General features: G+C 45.4%; 1 protein-coding gene across 2 annotated transcripts in view; it reads left to right on the top strand.

The window, feature by feature from the left end:
• Window positions 1-13,806: 13,806 nt before the first annotated feature.
• COL5A1 (collagen type V alpha 1 chain) overlaps window positions 13,807-26,129 on the top strand; it is a 224,990-nt gene continuing 212,667 nt past the window's right edge. For both annotated transcript variants that reach the window (XM_067471818.1, XM_067471817.1), the window contains exon 1: window positions 13,807-14,457. In XM_067471818.1, coding sequence (XP_067327919.1) covers window positions 14,367-14,457 — 91 coding nt within the window. In that variant the 5' untranslated portion in view covers window positions 13,807-14,366. The remainder of the gene's footprint in view (window positions 14,458-26,129) is intronic.

The following is a 26,129-nucleotide window of genomic DNA, read 5'->3' as shown; positions in this document are numbered from 1 at the left end:
TCTGTCCAAACTTTCATTATCTTCTCTCTCGTTAACTTCTGCACCTGACAAATCATCTTCAGACAGTTGTTCTGATAAAAGCTGTGAAGGGCCTCTCCCAAGAATGTGGCCTTGTGAATCCTCCTGAGATAGATGAGGCCTTTCGTCTGAACTTAACTCAGGCCCAAGCAAACCCTCATCCCCAATGCCAACAGACCCCAGGTCCACCATCAGGAACATCATCCCCATTACCATCATGAACATCAGAAACATCAAACACAATCACAAACTGAACAGACTGACACACAACACTACTGGTGCATAAGTTTTAATGGTGCAAAAGCTCCCTTGGCCACCACCGAGACCTGGGGTTCCAGGCTCAGTGATGAATCCAGGAGAACTCCCAAGTTGTGAACCTGTGTCTTCAGGGGAATTGCAACCCCATCCAGCACAGGCTGTAAACTTATACTCTGTTTGGCCTTTCGACTAACCAGGAGGACCTCTGTCTTGTCTGGATTCAATTTCAATTTGTTTGCCCTCATCCAGACCACCACAGCTGCCAAGCACCGGTTCAGGACCTGAACAGCCTCCTTAGCATCAGGTGGAAAGAGTAATAGAGCTGGACGCCATCTGCATACAGATGGCATCGAACTCCAAAACTCCAGTTGATCTTCCCCAGTGGCTTCGTATAGATGTTAAGCAACATGGAGGACAATACTGGAGAAAACCAGTCCCTTCTGGGTCGCCGAAAAACACACGTTCCTTGATTTGTTTCCGTTCCATCATTAGGAATAGTCTGGGAACGAGGATACCGTTTCCTAGTCATTTGTCTTGAAATCTTTCTTGTGATGACGACCACAAAATGAGGACAATGGCTGTGAGACCAAGCAGGTGTCACCCAACAACACCTTCTGAGAGTGATCCTCCAGGAAGGACCAGAGCTACTCTAAAACAGTGCCTCCAAACCCCATTCACATGAGGCATCTCAGAAGGATACCATAGTCTATGGTATCAAAGACTGCTGAGAGGTCCAAGAGAACCAACAGGATCCAAGAGAACTATAGACTCCATAGATTCCACAGACTTCCAAGGTTCCATAACACTGAGTCTTAGCGGTTCAAGCAGTGCCAAACCACTTCCATTCTAGTGTGTAGCTGGGCCCGGTGTTGTTTTCTGTGCTTGTGAGCAAAGCCCAAGCGTCTTGCCAATGCAGGATTTTTTCTCAGCAGGGCTGCTCTTGACACTCAAGCAACACATTTTTCCAGCCTTGTTCTCCTTGGGAATATTTTTGGAATCTTCTTCCCGTCCCAAAGGCTCGTGCCCTTCCACATCAGAACCTCGCTTGGTTTATTTCTTCCCTTTGGTGACAATATGCTCCCCATGTGTCTCTTTGGAGTTGGCCGTGTTCTTTTGGCAAAAGGCCTCCTGGCAGATCTTGTTTTTTGGATAGTGAGCTCTGTCAAAAACTCAGAGAGAACAGAAAGCAACAACGAAATACACTCAGGGGTTTCCATGGGGATTCTTGACTGGCTCTACACTGTAAAGCAGTGGTTCCCAACCTTTTGTTTTGACCAGAGACCACTTGACCAGGGACCCAGGGACCACTTTGACCAGGGACCACTTTGACCAGGGAACACTTGATTAGGGACCACTTAATCAGGGACCACTTGATCAGGGACCACTTTGACCAGGGACCACTTGAGAACACTTGACCAGGGACCACTTTGACCAGGGACCACTTGAACAGGGACCACTTTAATCAGGGACCACTTGATTAGGGACCACTTGACCAGGGACCATTTGATGAGGGACCACTTTGACCAGGGACCACTTAATCAGGGAACACTTTGACCAGTGACCACTTTGACCAGGGACCTCTTCACCAGGGACCACTTTGACCAGGGACCTCTTCACCAGGGACCACTTTGACCAGGGACCTCTTCACCAGGGACCACTTTGACCAGGGACCACTTGACCAGGGACTACTTTGACCAGGGACCACTTGATCAGGGACCACTTAATCAGGGACCTCTTTGACCAGGGACCTCTTTGACCAGGGACCACTTTAACCAGGGAACACTTGACCAGGGACCACTTTGACCAGGGACCTCTTTGACCAGGGACCACTTGACCAGGGACCTCTTCACCAGGGACCACTTTGACCAGGGACCACTTCACCAGGGACCACTTTGACCAGGGACCACTTGACCTCTTCACCAGGGACCACTTTGACCAGGGACCACTTGGCCAGGGACCCCTTTGACCAGGGACCACTCTCCAACATTAGTACCAAAAAGGTTACAAATCAGGGAAGTCACACTCTCTCAGCCTCCAAGAAAGGCAAAGACAAAGCCCTTCCAAGCCAACCTTGCCAACAGTAGAGTCGCCATACTCAGAAATGACTTGACGGCACAGAACGACGGCAGTTGAAACTCAACTCGAACTGTTCCTTTTCCATATCCACCCCGATTAAAAATAACTCCCCAAATCAACCCCAGCTCCTTCTCCTTTTTAATATTAAATCTTGTGGCGTATTCCAGCCAATGTAATAACGGGCACGGCCCTGGCATTGCCAAACCAAACCTTGTTCTCAGACAGTAAAGAGAGTTCTCAGAAATACAAGGATGCTTAATTAATGCCAGAGAAGGACGGAGTGAGTTCAGCTCCCAAAAATAGATCCCTTCATTATTACCGGGCTCGAAAAATTGGAAAGTCCAAGTAACTGGTTCTGGGGAATAATCTGCAGGGGAAGGTTAGAGAAATTGCAGAACGCATTGTGATTTCCCATTGGCTTGGGACTGTCGGAATTGCATTTTTGAAATTTGTCTCTCCATGGAAGTTCAATGTTATGACATTATGGGAATTGTAGCACTCTACAGATCTGGTCAAGCTACAACTCCCAGAATTCCATAATGTGGAGATGTTGACATTAAAGTGGTGTCAATCCGCATTCATTCTACAGTGTAGACCAGTGTTTCTTAGCCTGGGGGGTCGCAAGGGGATTTCAGAGGAGTCATAGAATCATAGAATCAAAGAGTTGGAAGAGACCTCATGGGCCATCCAGTCCAACCCCATTCTGCCAAGAAGCAGGAATATTGCATTCAAATCACCCCTGACAGATGGCCATCCAGCCTCTGTTTAAAAGCCTCCAAAGAAGGAGCCTCCACCACATTCCGGGGCAGAGAGTTCCACTGCTGAACGGCTCTCACAGTCAGGAAGTTCTTTCTCATGTTCAGATGGAATCTCCTTTCATTGTTCCGCGTCCTAGTCTCCAGTCTCCTAGTCTATGGTCGATGTTCAGTGAAGATTCATAAGAGTAGGAAAATGACAGTTATGAAGTATCAATGAAAATAATGTGATGGTTGGGGGTCACCACAACATGAGGAACTGTATTAAGGGGTCGTGGCATTAGGAAGGTTGAGAAAAACCAGTGTAGATGCGCCCTTGTTGGCATCCTTGAACCTTAAAGAAAGCTTCTGAAGAAGAAGAATGGAGACCTACTTTTGTTGACTTCTTCTCCCCAATAATCAATAGTATTCCCTTCCTTGAAAGAATTGAGGTATATCAAATAATGTTGAAGCCCAAACAGACATGGAAGAAAGAGAGAAAGAGAGAGAGAAAGACGGTACAATACTTTTTTCAAAGGCTCAATGCATCTTGCTGTCTTCTGGAGAAGTCTCCCCATGGTCTTGGTCTGGAAAAGTCATCAATGGAAAATGGTCTCAGTGGGGAAGTGGAATGAGACACAGATTCCACCTTCTCTCTTTCACTCTCTCGCTTCCCTTTCTTTATTCAAGGTGGCTTATTGGAAACCCCGAACAGACAGAAGTCAGAAATTAGTCATGTCGGAGACCACTTAGATGTTGGATGGCTTTCCAGGAGTGACTCATCCTCCAGAAGCCACCGATTTTTTTTTGTGTATGTCTCCCGAGACCACGTTTGCGACCGAGCAGCTTTTCGATGAAGGGGTTGGCGGTGCCAGCTCCGTCGCATTGTAATTTCCAAACCACCAATTCCAGCAAGAGAAGAAAGTTATAAAAACAAGGCCATGCAAATGACGGGGTTCGGAGCGTTGCTCTTTGTGGAAGGAAAAAAGCCATAATCTTCCAACATCAAAGCGGAAACATGTGCTCCACTGGGGGCATGTTTTAGCGCTACTGAACACAATGGCTGGAGTCATCTTTAGTGGCAAACACAGGCGAAAACTTTGTGATTCTGTGATTTGGGAGTTGTAGTTGTGGGTCCCCAAGTGTTTTCACCTACAACCAGGGGCGGCTCAACCATTACGCAAAGTAAGCATTTGCAGTATAGTTGAAATTGCCCAGGGGTGCTCTTGAGGCGCTCTTGGGGGAAAATAGACCTTGACATATGCGAGTTGTAGTTATTGGGATGTATAGTTCACCTACAATCAAAGAGCATTCTGAACCCCACCAATGATGGAATTGAACCAAACTTGGGTCACAGAACTCCCCTGACCAACAGAAAATACTGAAAAGGTTTGGTGGGCATTGACCTTGTGTTTGGGAGTTGTAGTTCACCTACATCCAGAGACCACTGTGGACTCAAACAATGATGGATCTGGACCAAACTCTACACAAATACTCAATATGCCCAAATGTGAACACTGGTGGAGTTTGGGGAAAATAGAATCTTGACATTTGGGAGTTGTAGTTGCTGGGAATTATAATTTACCTACAATCGAAGAGCATTCTGAACTCCACCAATGATGGAATTGAACCAAACTTAGCACACAGAACTCCCATGACCAACAGTAAATACTGGAAGGGTTTGGTGGGCATTGATCTTGAGTTTTAGAGTTGTAGTTCACCTACATCCAGAAAGCACTGTGGACTCAAACAATGATGGATCTGGACCAAACTTGGCACGAATACTCAATATGCCCATATGTGAACCCTGGTGGAGTTTTGGGAGAATAGATCCTGACATTTGGGAGTTGTAGTTGCTGGGATAATCTCCATTGAAGATGTCCCCATAGCCAAATATGGAAGGACGCCTTGACCACCAAGAACTCCAAAGGACCCCTGGTGAACCTCCATTGGGGAAGTCAACAGGTTGCATTTGGCTTATGAAGACATAGCCTTGGAGATATCCTTGAAACCAAATGTGGACGGATTGTGTTGTCAACCAAGATGTTGACATCTCTTTCCTCCCTCTTTCCCCTGGGCATATGGTTTATCCAACACGGTGAAGAAATGGGGGGGGGGGGGGGGGACACACCAAAGATGTGTCCATGTTCCCATATTGCATTGTCCACCAAGACCTCCAATGAACCTCCAGTGGATCTCCTTGGAAGAACTGGATCTGCTTTGGTTGTGCTTTTCCTGCATGGCAGGGAGTTGGACTAGATGGCTCACGTGGTCTTCTCCAATTCTATGATTCTATGATTCTATGAAATCACCATGTTGAATTTGACTGTGAAGACATAACCAAATAGTTCTCAGATCTCCATAAGACATACAGATGTTGGTATTCCTTTCCTCCATTGGTTTCTCCACTGAAACCATACTGTCTGTGGAAAAGAACTGTGGGATGCTGAAGATGTTTCTGGTTATGTTCCCATAGGCAAATTTGGAAGGATTTTACCATCCACCAAGGAAATCACCATGTTGAATTGGATATGAAGACATAGCCAGATTGTTCTTCTTGGATACCGAATGACTGAGAGATAGGCCTTAGCATGTTGTAGAGCTCCTTAAACATCTAAATATAAATCCAGAATGAATTCACCATCTCACCAATGTTGGATTCAATGGCTGGCACTGGAAAGGAGGGAATAGGGCACAGGCCAGTGGTTCTCAACCTTCCTAATGCCACGACCCCTTAATACACTTCCTCATGTTATGGTGACCCCCAACCATAAAATTATTTTCATTGCTACTTCATTACTGCTATTTTCTTGCTGTTATGAATAGTAATACAAATATGGTTTTGCATTTTATGTAATTTATTTATTTATTATCTGTTGTGTTTTTTGTGTTTATATTGTGTTTACTTTATTGATGGGTGTGGCCTTATGTAAGCCATCCCGAGTCCACTTGGGAGGATGGAGGCGGGGTATAAATAATAATAATAATAATAATAATAATTATTATTATTATTATTATTATTATTACTATTATTATTATGAATAATATCTGATATGCAGGATGTATTTTCATACACTGGACCAAATTTGACACAAATACCCAATACACCCAAATCTGAATACTGGTGGGAATGGGGGAGGGTATTGATTTTGTCCTGGAGGAGTTGTAGTTGCTGGGATTTATAGTTCACCTACAATCAAAGAGCATTCTGAACTCCACCAATGATGAAATCAAATCAGACTTGGCACACAGTTCTCCCATGACCAACAGAAAATACTGGAAGGGTTTGGTGGGCAGTGTCCTTTGGTTTTGGAGTCGTAGTTCACCTACATCCAGAGAGCAGTGTGGACTCAAACAATGATGGATCTGGACCAAACTTGGCACAAATGATCACTATGCCCATATGTGAACCCTGGTGGAGCTTTGGGAAAATACATCTTGACATTTGGGAGTTATAGTTGCTGGGAATTATAATTCACCTACAATCGAAGAGCATTCTGAACTCCACCAATGATGGAATTCAACCAAACTTGGCATACAGATCTCCCATGACCAACAGAAAATACTGGAAGGGTTTGGTGGGCATTGATCTTGAGTTTTGGAGTTGTAGTTCACCTACATCCAGAAAGCACTGTGGCCTCAAACAATGATGGATCTGAACCAGAAGATGGAAGAAATGCCTCCGCAAGACGAAACAAGAGCGCCTACTAACACCGAATCCAGCCCCTGCCAAGCCGACTTTTCCTTAGACTCAGTGTTGTCATGTTCATTCACCGCTCCGCTTTGTACGATGCTCTTGGAAGCGACACTCCAAATGACTTTTCCAGCTGATGTTTGGCCATTTTTAATATCTGACAGATGTGTGTGTGTGTCTTTCCTCCTCCCCCAGTCCCCTTCTATGTTTTCAGCAGTGTTGGAAGGAATGAGGCATTTTGTTCCACCACTGCCTCACTCCACCAAGAGCCAAGTCCACATTGTTCTTGAGTTGCTTTGGTGAGAAGGGATGGACCATTGCCAGGAGAAACCTAGTTGGTGGAATCCCACAGTAGGCTTGAAGACCTTTGGACCCTTCCAACTGGTATCTCCATATTGTTGTCTGGTCCTTTATTAAACATTGTTAATGTACAAATGTGACAAGCATGGACCACTGTTTCCATAACTAACTATGGTCATTCTGCCCCATGCAAAGATGTCCTAGTAGGATAACATATGTATGGATCAGAAACCAACAAAATTTGAAGGCAACCATGTTTTGTCTAGCTTGCCTTCAATACTCTTTGCTGCTTATTCCAAATGTTGGGGCACATCTCCACTGCTCGCTTGATACAGCGATTCCCAAATTTTAGGCCTGCAGATGTTTTGGACTTTGACTCCCAGAAGTCTCCACTGCTTTGGCCAATGATCGGGGATTTTGAGAGCTGGAATCTAAAATACCTGGTAGATCAAAGCTTGGGCAATATAGACAATTAACTTCATCAAAAACATTTTCTACCTCTAATTTGTAGGCGTTGTTGACTCTAAGCTAGAATGTATCCAAAGGAGGGCTGGAATCTAAAATACCTGGTAGATCAAAGCTTGGGCAATATAGACAATTAACTTCATCAAAAGCATTTTCTACCTCTAATTTGTAGGCATTGTTGACTCTAAGCTGGAATGTATCCAGAGGAAGGTGAATCAAATGATCAAGGGTCTGGAGACCAAACTCTATGATTTATTTATTTATATTTATCATGTCAGGGGCAACCAGACCATTGTATTACATTTCTAACAGAACAACACAAACAAACAGATTTAAAAAACACAAAGTTTGCAAGCTTGGTAGTTGATTAAATGTCCTTTGACCAGGAACTGGCCACTTGGAGTGCCTCTGGTGTTGCCGCAAGAAGGTCCTCCATTGTGCATGTGGCAGGGCTCAGGGGGCATTGCAGCAGGTGGTCAGTGGTTTGCTCTTCTCCAAACTCGCATGTCGTGGATTCCACTTTGTGGCCTCATTTCTTAAGATTGGCTCTGCATCTCGTGGTGCCAGAGCGCAGTCTGTTCAGCGCCTTCCAAGTCGTCTTCTGTGTGCCCAGGAGGGAGTTTCTCATTTGGTATCAGCCATTGGTTGAGGTTCTGGGTTTGAGCCTGCCACTTTTGGACTCTCGCTTGCTGAGGTGTTCCAGCGAGTGTCTCTGTAGATCTTAGAAAACTATTTCTTGATTTAAGTTGTTGACATGAGCTGGAGATGTCTCTGCCTTAGTCCTTTCACTATTGGCTGCTACTTCCCGGCGGATGTCAGGTGATGCAATACCGGCTAAGCAGTGTAATTTCTCCAGTGGTGTAGGGCGCAGACACCCCGTGATAATGCGGCATGTCTCATTTAAAGCCACATCCACTGTTTTAGTGTGGTGAGATGTGTTCCACACTGGGCACGCATACTCAGCAGCAGCGTAGCATAGCGCAAGGGCAGATGTCTTCACTGTGTCTGGTTGTGATCCCCAGGTTGTGCCAGTCAGCTTTCGTATGATATTGTTTCTAGCACCCACTTTTTGCTTGATTTACAGGCAGTGCTTCTTGTAGGTCCAGTGTGCTTGTCTGTTCTTGAGATGAAAAACACAAGTCTGTGTTTTAGATAGATTAGGGATCAGCTGGTTTTCCCTGTAGTAGGTGATAAAGGCACCTAGAGTTTCAGAGAGCTTTTGTTCAACCACCTCAAAGCTCCCTTGTGATGGCACAATCATCTGCATAGATGAAGCTCTATGTCCCTTCTGGCCATTTGTGTAGATTTTGAACATGGCAGTAGAGTAGCATAGCGCAAGGGCAGATGTCTTCACTGTGTCTGGTTGTGATCCCCAGGTTGTGCCAGTCAGCTTTCGTATGATATTGTTTCTAGCACCCACTTTTTGCTTGATGTTCAGGCAGTGCTTCTTGTAGGTCCAGTGTGCTTGTCTGTTCTTGAGATGAAAAGCACAAGTCTGTGTTTTAGATGGATTAGGGATCAGCTGGTTTTCCCTGTAGTAGGCGGTAAAGGCACCTAGAGCTTCAGAGAGCTTTTGTTCAACCATCTCAAAGCTCCCTTGTGATGGCACAATCATCAGCATAGATGAAGCTCTCTGTCCCTTCTGGCAGTGGCTGGTCATTTGTGTAGATGTTGAACATGGCAGTAGAGTAGCATAGAGCAAGGGCAGATGTCTTCACTGTGTCTGGTTGCGATCCCCAGGTTGTGCCAGTCAGCTTTCGTATGATATGATGAGTGGCTTCAAGAGCTAGGCATGTTTAGCCTGCAGAAGAGAAAGTTGGGAGGGGACATAATAAGGACCATGGAACAAGATGTGAGGAGAAGTCATAGAGAGGAGGGAGCAAGCTTGTTTTCTGCTGCCCTGGAAACTAGAATGCAATGGAGCAATGGCTTCAAACTACAAGAAAGGAGGTTCCACCTGAACATCAGGAAGAACTTTCTCACTATGAGAGCTGTTCAGCAGTGGCCCAGAGTGTGATGGAGTCTCCTTCTTTGGAGGCCTTTAAGCGGAAGCCAGATGGCCATCTGTTGGGATGCGGGTTTGGTGAGACCAGTTGCTATCATTGCAGCATGGTTTCAAGGTGTAGTAATGTTGAGGATGTGGACCATATCTGTTCTTGCAGACCACGGACCACAGGTTGGGAACCACTGCCTTAGGAGCAAAGGGCTGTCAGATGACTTGCTTTCCAACCATATAATTGAATGACATCGGCTTGAAATCATAAAGGAGAAGTCTTTATGGAAATTATGGATTGAACAGGACCAGCAGGGTGCACTGAATGCATTATTTATTTATTTGCTTTATTTCTATACCGCATTTTTCAGCCCAGTCAGGCGACTCAATGCGGTTTACACAATACAGGTTATCACAACAATGTCATAAGCAATTAAAACACATCATATACAACAACAAAATCAACAACAATGATCAAAACATGTCATAACGCCTCAATGAAATCAGATCCGTTCTCATAATCCTTGTGCCATTCCTATGTTCAATTTTACCGTCTTTCTGTGTTCAGTTGCACTGTTTAGCCAAACGCTTGTTCATAAAGCCAAGTCTTAACCTTCCTCCGAAACGCCAACAACGAAGGGGCCTGTCTGATGTCTACAGGTAAGGCATTCCATAGCCGAGGGGCCACCACCGAGAAGGCCCTGTCCCTCGTCCCCGTCAGACGCGCCTGTGACGCAGGCGGGATCGAGAGCAGGGCCTCCCCAGACGATCGTAATGTCCTGGTCGGTTCATAGGTGGAGATGCGTTCGGAGAGGTAATTGGGGCCGGAACCGTTTAGGGCTTTATAGGCTAACGCCAGCACCTTGAATTGTGCCCGGTTGCAGATTGGCAGCCAGTGGAGCTGGCGCAACAGAGGAGTGGTGTGCTCCCTGAGCGCCGCTCCTGTTAGCAACCTGGCTGCCGAACGTTGGACCATTTGAAGCTTCCGGGCAGTCTTCAAGGGCAACCCCACGTAGAGCGCGTTGCAGTAATCTATCCGGGATGTAACCAGAGCATGGACCACCGTGGCCAAGTCAGACTTCCCAAGGTACGGGCACAGCTGGCGCACAAGTTTTAGTTGTGCAAATGCTCCCCTGGACACCGCCGAAACCTGGGGTGAACTTTTCCCATAGTATTATATTACCACTATGCTATATCCTAGTGGTTCTCAACCTGTGGGTCCCCAAGTGTTTTGGCCTACAACCAGGGGCGGCTCAACCATTACGCAAAGTAAGCATTTGCAGTATAGTTGAAATTGCCCAGGGGTGCTGTTGAGGCGCTCTTGGGGGAAAATAGACCTTGACATATGCGAGTTGTAGTTATTGGGATGTATAGTTCACCTACAATCAAAGAGCATTCTGAACTCCACCAATGATGGAATTGAACCAAATATGGCACACAGAACTCCCACGACGAACAGAAAATATATATCAGTGATTGGTTGGGGGGGGGGGGGGTGCCAAAATACTGTTTGCTTACTGTTGAAAATTACCTAGGGCCGCCTCTGCCTACAACTCACAGAAATCCCAGATGTTGAAGGCCAAATAATCTAGGGACCAACAGGTTGAGAACCACTGCTATATCCGAAGGTTGTACCAAACCCTTGGTATCATTAGAAACCAAAAGGGGTGCGACCTACACGATGGGCATATGCCCTGCTGTTTCCAAGTAAACATGTTTTGGAAAATGTAGAGTCCTACCAGGAAAATTAAAACTTGGGAACTCTACTTTGTGGGCTACAACTTACTTGTGTTGAAGTAGTTCATAGGGAGGAGGGAGCAAGCTTGTTTTCTGCTTCCCTGGAGACTAGGACGCAATGGAACAATGGCTTCAAACTACAAGAGAGGAGATTCCATCTGAACATGAGGAAGAACTTCCTGTGAGAGCCGTTCAGCAGTGGAACTCTCTGCCCTGGAGTGTGGTGGAGGCTCCTTTTTTGGAGGCTTTGAAACAGAGCCTGGATGGCCATCTGTCGGGATGCGTTTTTCCTACTTCTTGACAAAACGGGGTTGGACTGGATGGCCCACGAGGTCTCTTCCAACTCTAGGATTCGATGATCTTTGGCATGAGATGCAGATTGCTAACAAGAGGCCAAATGAGGAGCCAAATCTACCCTACGAGCCTGACTCAATCTTTTGGGGAACACAACGCCAAGCTCTTTAAAGGAAAATCTTTCAGCAAAACCACGGAATGTTTCTACCATCAGTTCAAGCTGGGGAGAGCTTCTCATGGCAGCCTCCTTGATTTACATTCCAGGCCTCTGGACCATAAGGCAGCGGTTCTTGAACTTCCTAAAGCTCTTTCAGCATGTCGAAATCTGTCTTTGCTCGTAAATCCCACAGAGCTTAAAGCAGAAGGGGAGGGGAACACATCGACTTGTAATCGTCACAGAACTGAAATATCTTGGTTAGATTAGCCATGGTGGCGTTAACAATCTTCCTGCCAAATCCCTTTCCCCCCTTCTTCCAGTGGTACTATTTCGGATGCATCAATACCTAGGATTGAATGTGGTTTGACACCACTTGAACTTGGAGGAAGGATATTAGAGGCAAAGATGAAGTCCTTTGGCCACATCATGAGAAGGTGGGAAAGCTTGGAGAAGACAACAATGCTTGGGGAAATGGAAGGAAAAAGGAAGAATCATAGAATCCAAGAGTTGGAAGAGACCTCCTGGCCATCCAGTCCAACCCCATTCTGCCAAGAAGCAGGAATATTGCTTTCTAATCACCCCTGAGAGATGGCCATCCAGCCTCTGTTTAAAAGCTTCCAAAGAAGGAGCCTCCACCACACTCCGGGGCAGAGAGTTCCACTGCTGAACGGCTCTCACAGTCAGGAAGTTCTTCCTAATGTTCAGATGGAATCTCCTCTCTTGTAATTTGAAGCCATTATTCCGCGTCCTAGTCTCCAGGGAAGTAGAAAACAAGCTTGCTCCCTCCTCCCTGTGGCTTCCTCTCACATATTTAGACATGGCTATCATGTCTCCTCTCAGCCTTCTCTTCTTCAGGCTAAACATGCCCAGCTCCTTAAGCCGCTCCTCATAGGGCTTGTTCTCCAGACCCTCGATCATTTGAGTCGCCCTCCTCTGGACACATTCCAGCTTGTCAATATCTCTCTTGAATTGTGGTGCCCAGAATTGGACACAATATTCCAGGTGTGGTCTAACCAAGGCGGAATAGAGCATGGGGAGCATTACTTCCCTGGACCTAGACACTAGGCTCCTCTTGATGCAGGCCAAAATCCCATTGGCTTTTTTTGCCGCCACATGACATTCCTGGCTCATGTTTAACTTGTTGTCCACAAGGACTCCAAGATCTTTTTCACACGTACTACTCTCGAGCCAGGCATCGTCCCCCATTCTGTCTCTTTGCATTTTGTTTTTCCTGCCTAAGTGGAGTATCTTGCATTTGTCCCCGTTGAACTTCATTTTGTTAGTTTTGGCCCATCACCTCTCTAATCTGTCAAGATCATTTTGAATCCTGCTCCTGTCCTCTGGAGTCTTGGCTATATATGTAAACATTTCTTGGGGCTCCACGAGAAACTTTTGCTTCAGAAACGGCTCCGTGACTGAAAAAGTTTGAGAACCCCCGCTCTAACTTGATGGACCTTTAATGTTACCCCAACTTGACGAAAATGAGGAAGAACTTCCTGACTGTGAGAGCCGTTCAGCAGTGGAACTCTCTGCCCCGGAGTGTGGTGGAGGCTCCTTCTTTGGAAGCTTTTAAACAGAGGCTGGATGGCCATCTGTCAGGGGTGATTTGAATGCAATATTCCTGCTTCTTGGCAGAATGGGGTTGGACTGGATGGCCCATGAGGTCTCTTCCAACTCTTGGATTCTATGATTCTATGATTCTAAATCCTGGGAAAGCTGAATTGCTGCTGTCAGTACAATATGGGCCGTTCTCCTCTATCCAAGCTTTCTGTGGTTCGAATTGAGCGCTGGGGGCCTCCCCTTGTTGCTGGTTGGAGGAAACAGGAGGGCGGTGGTGTCCAGGGTGGGGGGAGGTGAGCCCCCTGCCCCTCCCTGCCACACACACAAAACTTTTTTTCCTCCCTCTTGCAGGCTCCTTCCTCTCTTCCCTTCCTTCCTCCTCCCATCAGCTCCTTTTGCAGAAGGGAAAAAGGAAGGCGGGCTTTAGGTCTCCGGCCGAGACCTCCGATTGGTCACCAGTCCTGGAGATTGACACCCTCTCCTCATCTGAAAGAAGAGAAGGGGGAGTTGAGGGGGAAAAAAGTTTCACTCCCAGATCAGGGAAGGGACAGGGGAACATCACTTTTTTTGGGGAGGGTGGGGGGAAGGAAGGAGACCCCGGAAGGAGGAGTAGGGAGAAGGACTAAGGAAGAAGGGAAGGAAGGAAAGTGAGTGCTAGAGGAGGCATCAAGAAGACCATAACTCCTTGGAGAGGGCACCGAGGCATCCCCAAAAGCCAGCAAAGCAACCTCCTCCTCCTTCCTCATTCCTCCTCCTCCTCTTCTTCCTCCTCCTCTTCTTCTCCTTTTAATTCTCCTCTTCTGTTTTTCCCCTTTTTGCAAAGAGGCAGAGCAGCCGAGAAGAAACTTTCCGCCTCTCTCTGTCTCCATCCCAAGCAAACTAACTTTTTTGGAAACCCATGGCTTTATAAAGTGTGCGCACTCCTCTGGGGGTGGGTGGGGAGGGGAATCTGCTTATTTAATATTTTATATAAATATATATATTTGAAAGAGAGAGAGAAAGAAAGAGCGAATATTGCACCAGCCTTGAGGTTTGCGTCTTTTGCACAAGCCCAAAATCCCGCTTTTGCTTTGGCGGACCATGGATACACACACGAGATGGAAACGGAGGACTTGGATGCTGGGATCTGTAGCGCTGTTGTTAGTCTATGTCGTCGGCCAGAGCCACGCAGGTAAGGACGAAATTACACCTCTTGTTTTCGATTTTTCAACTTTTCGGGTGTTCGGTGCGAAAAATTCGTGTTAACTCCTATTATTGAACGAATATTCCGAATGCTTCCTAGGGTTTCGCAGACTCAAAACTTTGAGTCTAAGAATGACATCTATATATACAATAGCTCTTTTTATGGAGAGGAAGGATGGTTAAATTTTCTTTTATTAGTATCCAAACATAATGTATTTCCCCCTTGGAGGACGTGTTGCTGGTTGGCAAATCTTTCCTTCTGGCATCTCCAGATGTTGAAGCTTCCCCAAATGCAATTTGTCAAAGGAAGAACATTCAGAAACCCAACTTGTGCTTGTGTTTTGGAGGATGGCAACAACAGGGAGAATTCCTTGCAGTCGCTGCAAAATATTCAATATCCGACGAATTTTTCGTGGCATTTCTGTGCCTGGTTTTGGAAAGGCCCCCCTTCCTTTTTCCCAAAGTACAATCTGGGATCAAAGGCAAGAACTTTGCAAACTTGAGTGAACTTCGGAAAACGGACGCCCCCTAATGTGCTTTCGAAGTACTTTCCATTATTAAAACCCTGCTTGTGTTTTATTAACCTAAAAAAAAAAAAAAATCCCCAAAACAGGATATTTGGGAAGGACGCCTGAGGACGTGGCTTGTGTCCCAGTGCCGCCCCTTCTTCCCCTGAATTCAGGGATGACGGATGACCCCATATAATGCCGTTATAATCATGATCTCTGCAGGAAAAAATGGTTATTCTTCTTGTTTCTGGAGCATAGCCAAGTCAGATGAGATATGAAAGAGTGTCTCCAGGGCATGTGTTTTTGAAGTTGTCTTGTTCGGATTAGGATGCAAAAAAAAAAAAATCTGAAATGTTCTGCAAACTGAATTTTGCATCATACTTAATTGTGCTATACTTAGCACTTGGCAGTCCAAGTCCTTGTCCAAAGAGGATTGCATTCAGACTTCCTGTAGGACACTGGTTCCCAACCTTTTTTTGACCAGGGACCACTTTGACCAAGAACCACTCTTCAACATTAGTATCAAAAAAGTTACGAATCGGTTTTTGGTCAACTTGCCAGTCCAATTCCTTGCCCAAAGAGGATTGCATTCAGACTTTCTGTAGGACACTGGTTCCCAACCTTTTTTTGACCAGGGACCACTTGAAACAGGGACCACTCTGACCAGGAACCACTCTTTAACATTAGTACCAAAAAAGTTATGCATCAGTTTTTGGTCAACTTGCCAGTCCAAGTCCTTGCTCGAAGAGGATTGCATTCAGACTTCCTGTAGGACACTGGTTCCCAAACTTTTTGACCAGGGACCACTTGAAACAGGGGCCACTTTGACCAGGAACCACTCTTCAACATTAGTATAAAAAAAAGGCTACGAATCAGTTTTTGGTCAACTTGCCAGTCCAATTCCTTACCCAAAGATGATTGCATTCAGACTTTCTGTAGGACACTGGTTCCCAACCTTTTTTTGATCGGGGACCATTTGAAACAGGGATCACTCTTCAACATTAGTACCAAAAGGGTTACGAATCAGTTTTTGGTCAGCTTGCCAGTCCAAGTCCTTTCCCAAAGAGGGTTGCATTCAGACTTCCTGTAGGACACTGGTTCCCAACCTTTTTTTGACCAGGGACCACTTGAAACAGGGGCCACTTTGACCAGGAACCACTCTTCAACACTAGTATAAAAAAAGTTACGAATCAGTTTTTGGTCAACTCACCAGTCCAATTCCTTGCCCAATGATGATTGCATTCGGACTTTCTGTAGGACACTGGTTCCCAACCTTTTTTTGACCAGGGACCACTTGAAACAGGGACCACTCTGACCAGGAACCACTCTTCAACATTAGTATCAAAAAGGTTACGAATCTGTTTTGGGTCAACGTTAGATTAGGTTGGTTATTTGGCATGCTGATTCAGAAAATTGCATTAGATAGACCACATCAGCTCTAGTTTCTGATACAGAACATATGCCATTGAGTAGTTGACATCTGCTCGCCCACAGAAAACCATATTTAGTAATTTAGAGCTGATGTGGTAGTAGTAATCTTTTGTGGGGAGTCAGCCTCTCCCCTCCTGACATCCCTGTTGTCTCGGCACTGTAAGAGGATTTCACGAGACCAGTTGCTCTCGTTGCTGCATGGTTTTGAGGCAACGGTGTAGTAATGGTGAGGCTGTGGATCATATTTCGTTCTTGTGGACCACTGGTGGTCTACGGACCACAGGTGGGGAACTACTGTTGTATGAGTTGGGTGGATTAAGAGATCACGGGAAAGGATTGGAAATTGAGAGAATAGCAATGGATTAGTTTATTCTTGGGCAAAGTCAACTTTTTGTTTTGGATTTTGGTTCCCTGTCTTTGGGAACCGAAACTTGGTTTGAGGGCAGGAGGCTTAAGTCAGATTCTCTATGGAAGTAGACATCCCCGTTGTCCCGACACTATAAGAGGGTTTGGTGAGACCAGTTGCTATTGTTGCAGCATGGTATCAAGGTGTAGTAATGGTGAGGATGTGGACCATATCTTTGTTCTTGCAGACCACTGGTAGTCCACGGACCACAGGTTGGGAACAACTGCCTTAGGAGCAAAGGGCTGTCAGATGGCTTGCTTTCCAACCATATAATTGAATGACATCAGCTTGAAACCATAAAGGAGAAGCCTTTATGGAAATTATGGATTGAACAGGACCAGCAGGGTGCATTGAATGCATTACCATGACCAGTGAACGTTTCCCATAATATTATATTACCACTATGCTATATCCCAGTGGTCTTCAACCTGTGGGTCCCCAAGTGTTTTGGCCTACAACAGAAATCCCAGATGTTGAAGGCTAAAACATCTGGGGACCCACAGCTTGAGAACCACTGGTATATCCGAAGGCTATACCAAACCCTTGGTGCCATTAGAAGCCAAAAGAGGTGCGACCTGCACGATGGGCATATGTCCTGCTGTTTCCAAGTAAACATGTTTTGGGAAATTTAGAGTCCCACCAGGAAAATTAAGACTTGGGAACTCTACTTTGTGGGCTACAACTTCCATGTGCTGAAGTAGTTCATAGGGAGGAGGGAGCAAGCTTGTTTTCTGCTGCCTTGGAGACTAGGACACAGAACAATGGCTTCAAACTACAAGAAAGGAGATTCCATCTGAACATTAGGAAGAACTTCCTGGCTGTGAGAGTTGTTCAGCAATGGAACTCTCTGCCCCGGAGTGTGGTGGAGGCTCCTTTTTTGGAGGCTTTGAAACAGAGGCTGAATGGCCATCTGTCGGGGGTGCTTTGAATGCAATTTTCCTACTTCTTGGCAGAATGGGGTTGGACTGGATGGCCCACCAGGTCTCTTCCAACTCTATGATTCTATGTTTGGAGGATGCTGTTGGGTGTAGCCCAGTGTTTCCATCACCTTAACCTCTGGAATCTACAAAGAATCCTTAACTTTAACCTCATGGTGTTGATAAGCATGATTTGGATTAATTGGAGATCTTCAGGAAAAGGTTGGAGGGCCAACGTTTGCTTTTGCGACCATATATACTCATGTATCAGTCCACCTCAAAGGCAGGTTTAAGGGCCAAGCATCCCAAGATGTTGAGATGACCCTTGAATAAGTTGAGGGCCAGAGGATGGTTCCGATAGATAGATAGATAGATAGATAGATAGATAGATAGATGGATGGATGGATGGATGGATGGATGGATGGATGGATGGATGGACAGATGGACAGATGGATAGATACATAGATAGATAGATAGATAGATAGATAGATAGATAGATAGATAGCAGAGTCAAAGTGTAAGTATCTATGGATAAGTAGACCCATGTTTTGGGTTGAGTTTTGGACTAAATTTTCTATGCTTTCAGTACGTATTCCTGCTTGGTAACTAGTTGAGTGAGATCTCCCTTGAAATGCTTCCCAACGTTATGAGTCTTTCTGCTCTGCAGATAAAGAGTGGCTGCTCTCTGCTGAAGACATTCAGGGTGTTGACCTCATTTCCTTGGGAACTGGTAATCTATTCATTCCTCCTCCTCCTCCTTTCTCCCTCGGGCTTTTCCAAGAGTAGTTGGGCCCTGAATGCAACCTCAATTCTGGGTTCCGCAATTGAAGAGATACGTTGACAAACTGGAATGTGTTCAAAAGAGAGCGACGCAAATGATCAAGGGTCTGGAGAACATGCCCTATGAGGAGCATCTTCAAGAGCTGGCCATGTTTACCCTACAGAAGGGAAGGCTGAGAGGAGACACAATGAGGGCCATGGACCAAGATGCGAGGGGAAGTCATAGGGAGGAGGGAGCAAGCTTGTTTTCTGCTGCCCTGGAGACTAGGAACAATGGCTTCAAATGACAGGAAAGGAGATTCCACCTGAACATTAGGAAGAACTTCCTAACTGTGTGAGAGAGTTGTTCAGCAGTGGAACTCTCTGCCTCAGAGTGTGATTGAGGCTCCTTCTTTGGAGGCTTTGAAACAAAGGCTGGATGGCCATCTGTTCGAGGTGCTTTGAATTCAATTTTCCTGCTTCTTGACAGAATGGAGTTGGACTGGATGGCCTACAAGGTCTCTTCCAACTCTATGATTCTATGATTCTTGCAGAACTTATACCTATATGAACCATGTCTTGTTGGAAACAAGGTTTCTTTGAACAGGATAAAGGTGGAGTCAGGTCCCTTTGTGCTGTTTGAGACGGGAAGGAGACGTCTGTGCAACGTCTGGTGACCTTCCAAGAAAGTCATGGATGAGTCAAATGGAGGTGGAGTTAAGACTCCAAAAAACCAGGTCATGCCTGACATTCTAAAAATGTTTGGCTGGTTTGGTTCTCTCACATCACTGCACAATTTTAAATGTCTAGACAAGGAGACCAGCTAGAGAAATGCAGCACATGTTAAGAGTTCAAGGTTGTTTTCTGATGCTCATTTTGTTCCAAGAAGGATATATTTCCTTCTCTCTTTCCTTCCCTCCCTTGCTTTCATCTTTTCCTTCTACTGTTTCATCCTTCCTTCCCTTTTGTCTTTCCTTCCTTCTTTCCTCCCTCCTTCCCTCTCTCCCTCTTTCTCTTTCCATCCTTCCTTCCTTCCTCCCTCCCTTCCTTCCCTTCCTCCCTTTCATCCTTCCTTCCTTTTTTCCTCCCTTCCTCCTTCCCTTCCTTCCTTCCTTCTATTGACTGGGCAGCCATCCTCTTAGAAAGGAGTGCTAGTATGTAGCCCCCAAGTTAGAAAGTTTGTGTAGAAGCACCTCACAACCTCTGAGGATGCCTGCCATAGATGCAGGTGAAACGTCAGGAGGGAATGCTTCTGGAACATGGCTAGACAGCCCAGAAAACTCACAACAACGTGGTGATTCTGGCCATGAAATGTTTGACTGGTTTGGTTCTCTCACATCACTGCACAGTTTCAAATGTCTAGGCAAGGAGACCTGCTAGAGAGATGCAGCACATGTTAAGAGTTCAAGGTTGTTTTCTGATACTCATTTTGTTGCAAGGAGGATATACTGAAAGTCATTGGGTCACTTTTTAGCCCTTTTTGATGTGGACATGCAGGTCAAGTTGTAGGTGATGCTCTTGGCTATTTCTTGGAATTGCCTTTAGCTCTGGGTGAATCCCAGAATCCCAGAATCATATGTCAAATAATGGAGTTGATGGCTTTGCATAATTTGTCACAGAACAGGATGGTTTGGATCTTGCATGAGAACGAAAGGTACATTGGAATATAATTGTGCGAGTTTTTGGGGGGTTTTTTTGGACTGTACCTCTGAGAATGCCTGCCATAGATGTGGGTGAAACATCAGTAGAGAATGCTTCTGGAACATGGCCTTACAGCCTGGAAAACTCACAGCAACCATCTCTTCCTGTTTCATGTGGATTTTTTAGAAGGCTTGCCCTTTTTAAAGCCATTTCACAATTTGGACCTTATTCTGCGAAAATTTTGCACAGAAAATTGCATTTTCTGCACAGAAAGCAACAATATAATTTCAGAGTGTATTTTGATGCATAAATAATGTTACTTTCAGTGCAAAAAAGGCTTCTTCCCATGGAAGCAATGATGTTGTCTATGTCATGGATAAGTTCCAAAACATGGCATGTTCTGGCATGAAACAACATTCTTTGCACAAACAATACTATTTCTGCCATGGCTCAGTAATAAGGAACAATGGGATTTGGAATTTAGCAAACTACAACTCCCAGGATTCCATAGCATTGAGTTCAAGCGGTGTCAAACTGCATTAACTTGAGAGTGTAGAACAGGTATGGGCAAACCCAGGTCCCTTTGGCTCTTTTCTCAGGCCCTCCTCTCCCACACACCATCCTGCCCTTCTTTCCTTCTCTCTTTCTTTCCTTTCTTCCTCCTCCCTCCCTCCCTTTCTTACCTCCCTCTTTCTCCCTCTCTCCTTCCTTCCCTTCCACCCTTTCGTCTTTCCTTCCATCTTTCCTCCCTCTTCCCTCTCTCCCTCTTTCTCCTACCTTGCTTCCTTCTGTCTTTCCTTCCATCCATCTTTCCTTCCTTCTCTCTTTACTTCCTCCCTTCCTTCCCTCTTTCTCTTGCTATTCTTCTCTTCCACCCTTTTGTCTTTCCTTCCTTCTCTCTTTCTTTCCTCCTTTCCTCCTTCCCTCCCTTCCTCCCTTCTCTTCCTTCTCTTCCTCCCTCCCTCCCTCCCTCCCTCCCTCCTTCCCTCCCTTCTTTCCTTCCTTCCTTCCTTCCTTCCTTCCTTCCTTCCTTCCTTCCTTCTTCCTTCCTTCCTGTCTCCCTCTTTCTCCCTCCATCCTTCCCTTTCTCCCTTTCATCCTTCCTTCTCTTCTCTTCCCTTCAATCCTTCCATCCTTCCTTCCTTTCATCTCTTTTTCCTTCCTCTTTCCCTTCCTTGCTTCCATCCTTCCCTTCCATCCTTTTGACCCTTTCTTCCTTCCCTTTTGTCTTTCCTTCTCTCTTTCCTTCCTCCTTACCTCCTCCCTCCCTTACCTCCCTCTTTCTCCTCCCATCCTTCCTTTCCTTCCACCCTTTCATCCTTCCTTCCCTCTTTCCTTCCTCCCTCCCTCTCCATCTTTCTGGTTCCATCCTTCCCTTTCATCCTTCCTTCCCTTCTCTTCCTTCCTTCCTTCCTTCTTTCACTTTTGTCTTTCTTTCCTTCTCTCTTACCTTCTTCCTTCCCTCTCTTGCTTTCATCTTTTCCTTCTACTGTTTCATCCTTCCTTCTTTTTTGTCTTTCCTTTCTTCTCTCTTTCCTCCCTCCTTCCCTTTCCACAATTTTAAATGTCTAGACAAGGAGACCAGCTAGAGAGATGCAGCACATGTTAAGAGTTCAAGGTTGTTTTCTGATGCTCATTTTGTTGCAAAGAGGATATACTGAAAGCCATTGGGTCACTTTTTAGACCTTTTTGATGTGGAAAACTCACAACAACCCAGTGATTCTGGCCATGAAAGCCTTCGAAAATACACCTCAAGGATCCTTGCAATTCATCTTTCCAAAAAAAGGTGACTACAACTCACATTATTCTCTTCGTTGGATGATGGGGATGATAGGGCTTTTGGTACCCAGCGGGATCTTTGAATGGCGTTTCCATATGCCTCGAAATACCAGAAGCGGGAGGTCAGGGAAGGTTGGAGCTCGATAAGGTTACTTTATCCTCGCCCGAGAAAATGAGATTTCTCAACAATGGCGCAGTATATAAAAACGGCACCATGGGAACCCGCCAAGGTTGTTATGTTTCAGATGGGGAGCCCGTCCAAACCGAAGCTCTCCGCTGTTTCTGGGGCCAAAAACACATTCAAAATGAAGAGATAAGAGGATGCCTTAGTTCATCTGGAAACTTCTGGAGGGCGAGTTAAATGATTTCCATCTGCCAAGTACATACATGGAATCCTTCTCAGACAAATGGGATACTGTTAAGATTTTTGCTGGGTGACTCATGCAGTGAATTTACTTCTGTCTGGCGAAGGTCATCCCCCCCCCCTTTCCCCAATGCGTCAAGGCGGCCATAGGAAAGGGGGGCAGAGGCTTGTGGGGAGGCTGTGATGTCATAGGGGCAACCCTTCCAGTTGGGGGTCCAGTCGCAAGGAGAAACTCCCTCTCCAAATATGGGCATGGTAAGAAATGGAGCAAACGCAGAAGTGCTGCAGGAATTAGCAAGCCGAACCCTAGGGCATTGAGGGGTCATTGGCACAGGAGAATGAAAGCAGTGCGATGCCCCTTTAATTGCCATATCTCAATGCTATGGAATTTTGGGATAATAATAATAATAATAATAATAATAATAATAATAATAATAGTGAGAGTTGCAGTTTGCACTTTGTCGGAAACTGCAACTCCCAAAAATCCCCCAGCATTGAGCATTGAGCCTTTGCTTTTCATGTGTAGTTTTCCAGAAACTACAACTCCCAAACTCCCCCAGCATTGAGCCTTTGCTTTTCGTGTGTAGTTTGCACTTTGTCAGAAACTACAAATCCCAAACTCCCACAGCATTGAGCCTTTGCTTTTCATGCGCAGTTTGCACTTTGTCAGAAACTACAACTCCCAAAATCCCCCAGCATTGAGCCATTGATTTTCATGTGCAGTTTGCACTTTCTCAGAAACTACAACTCCCAAGTTGCCGTTTGCACTTTGTCAGAAACGACAACTCCCAAAATCCCACAGCATGGAGCCATCTCTTTTCATGTGCAATTTGCACTTTGTCAGAAACTACAACTCACAAAATCGACAGCATTGAGTCATTGCTTTTTGTGTGCAGTTTGCACTTTGTCAGAAACTACAACTCCAAAGTTACAGTTTGCACTTTGTCAGAAACTGAAACTACCAAAATCCCACAGCAGAGTCATTGCTTTTCATGTGCAGTTTGCACTTTGTCAGAAACTACAACTCACAAAATTGACAGCACTGAGCTATTGCTTTCCATCTGAAGTTTGCAATTTCTCAGAAATTACAACTTCCAAGTTGCAGTTTGCACCTTGTCAGAAACTGAAACTCCCAAAATTCCACAGCATTGAGCCATTGCTTTTCATGTGCAGTTTGCACTTTGTCAGGAACTACAACTCCCCAGTCACAGTTTGCACTTTGTCAGAAACTACAACTCCCAAGTTGTAGTTTGAACTTTTTCAGAAATGACAACTCCCAAGTCACAGTTTGCACTTTGTCAGAAACGACAACTCCCAAGTCACAGTTTGCACTTTTTCAGAAACGACAACTCCCAAGTTGGAGTTTGCACTTGGTCAGAAACGACAACTTCCAAGTCGCAGTTTGCACTTTTTCAGAAACTACAACTCCGAAGTCGCAGTTTGCACTTTTTCAGAAACGACAACTCCCAAAATCCCACAGCATTGAGCCATTGTTTTTGTGTGCAGTTTGCACTTTGTCAGAAACTACAGCTCCCAAGTTGCAGTTTGCACTTTGTCAGAAACTACAACTCCCAAGTTGCAATTTGCACTTTCACAGAAATTACAACTTCCAAGTTGCAGTTTGCACTTTGTCAGAAACTACAACTCCCCAAATCGACAGCATTGAGCCATTGCTTTTCATGTGTAGTTTGCGCTTTGTCAGAAACTACAACTCCCAAGACTTGAAGCACTTAGAGACAACATCCCTAATTTCCTCCTAGCCCTGAATCATGGCATCTGAACAGCGGGAATACGGCTCCTTGGTAAACATCTGTACAGTTGGCAACGTATGTTATGAGAATTACCTTGGTCCCGTTAAACCTAAAATGATATTCTCACACATCCAATTCCAGTCACGACTATGTGCCCAGTGTATGAGGCATGTACACTTTTGGACTTCAGTCCAGCTCTTACCTCATTGGAACCAGGCTTCTCCAAGTATGTGCTTGAGTGGGGATGATGGGTGTCATATTGAATGGCTGGGATGATGGGAATCCTAGTCTGGAGGTGAGTGATTTCATTCATTGATCAGAAACTAGACAGTCAACACTGGGTTCCATTGGTTGCTCAACCACTATGAGAATAATATTTATTGACATCCTAAAGGTCCTTCCAGGTCTATTGGCATTAAAGCTGGTCACCAAGTCCAAAGAAGCTGTTGTCCCAAGATGTCTTTGGTGGAGATCTTACTGATTGATCCAAAGTGGGCCACATCAGCTGTTCAACCACCATGAAAATAATAATCCAGAAGGTCCTCCCAGGTCTATTGGAGGTAAATATGGTCTAGGTCTAAAGAAGTTGAAGACTGTTGTCCAAAGAACTGATAGACCTCTTAGGTAGAGATCCTACATTGAGGTTGGGTAGTATCTAGCTCAGATACTACCCAACCCAACTTTGCATGACCACATGACACTTGTGTGACCTCATAACCATATGTTTGGGGAAGTGGAAGGCAGTCCACTTCAAGAGGAAGATGCCACTGCAGGTGGAGCGAATGGATCAAGGAAGTCCTACTTTGCAAGACATGGGTTTCTTGGAGCTCTCTCGTTCATAGAGTTGGATGAGTTGGATGACTTCATGGTGAATAGCAAGCGCAGGATCTGATTGTGCTGCACAAGCCTTGTGTAGAGTGACATCCCTTGACCACCATTGGATGTTGGGTGGTCACCTATGTTCCAGTTTCCATCTGGGAGTCATAGGAGAGTATCCATTTGGATCTGTCTGCTATCCATCTTGAGCATTGAATGAGTTGGATGACTTCATGGTGAATAGCAAGCATAGGATCTGATTGTGCTACACAAGCCTTGTGTAGAGTGACATCCCTTGACCACCATTGGATGTTGGGTGGTCACCTCTGTTTCAATTTTAATCTGGAAGTCACTGGAGAGTGTCCATTTGGATCTGTCTCCTATCCATCTTGAGCATTGGATGAGTTGGATGACTTCATGGTGAATAGCAAGCATAGGATCTGATTGTGCTACACAAGCCTTGTGTAGAGTGACATCCCTTGACCAACATTGGATGTTGGGTGGTCACCTGTGTTCCAGTTTTCATCTGGAAGTCATTGGAGAGTGTCCATTTGGATCTGTCTGCTATCCATCTTGAGCGTTGGATGAGTTGGATGACTTCATGGTGAATAGCAAGCGTAGGATCTGATTGTGCTACACAAGTCTTGTGTAGAGTGACATCCCTTGAACACCATTGGATGTTGGGTGGTCACCTGTGTTCCAATTTTCATCTGGAAGTCATTGGAGAGTGTCCATTTGGATTTGTCTGCTATCCATCTTGACCGTTGGATGAGTTGGATGACTTCATGGTGAATAGCAAGCATAGGATCTGATTGTGCTACACAACCCTTGTGTAGAGTGACATCCCTTGACCACCAGTGGATGTTGGGTGGTCACCTATGTTCCAGTTTTCATCTGGGAGTCATTGGAGAGTATCCATTTGGATCTGTCTGCTATCCATCTTGAGCTGATGCTCCTTGTTTATCAAGAGCTGTCTAGCTTTAGGCTTCATATTGGGTTTCTGGGATTCATTTTGGTGTCTTCTCCTTGGTGGAGCCAACTTGTTTGACTCAGCTTGCTTGGCTGGGACATGGTCTCCCAAAAACACAGTCTGTATTGTGGTAAGGCAAAAGCAACAACAGTTGAGAGCCAAAGATAATAGACATTGGGCCACAGAAGGCTTTGGCAACTGTGGCCTGACTCCTTGGCAGCTTCTCCTTGGCAGGCCCAACTTGGCCTGGGGAGAAAGCACAGCAGGGATACAAATCATATTGGCCTGTGAGTTGTTGTTATGAACTTCGGCAAATCT

The sequence above is a fragment of the Anolis sagrei genome, chromosome 11 (assembly GCF_037176765.1).
Source record: "Anolis sagrei isolate rAnoSag1 chromosome 11, rAnoSag1.mat, whole genome shotgun sequence".
Lineage (NCBI taxonomy): Eukaryota > Metazoa > Chordata > Lepidosauria > Squamata > Dactyloidae > Anolis > Anolis sagrei.
Note: the sequence above shows the minus strand (reverse complement) of the source record. Positions and strands in the feature narration are given on the sequence as shown.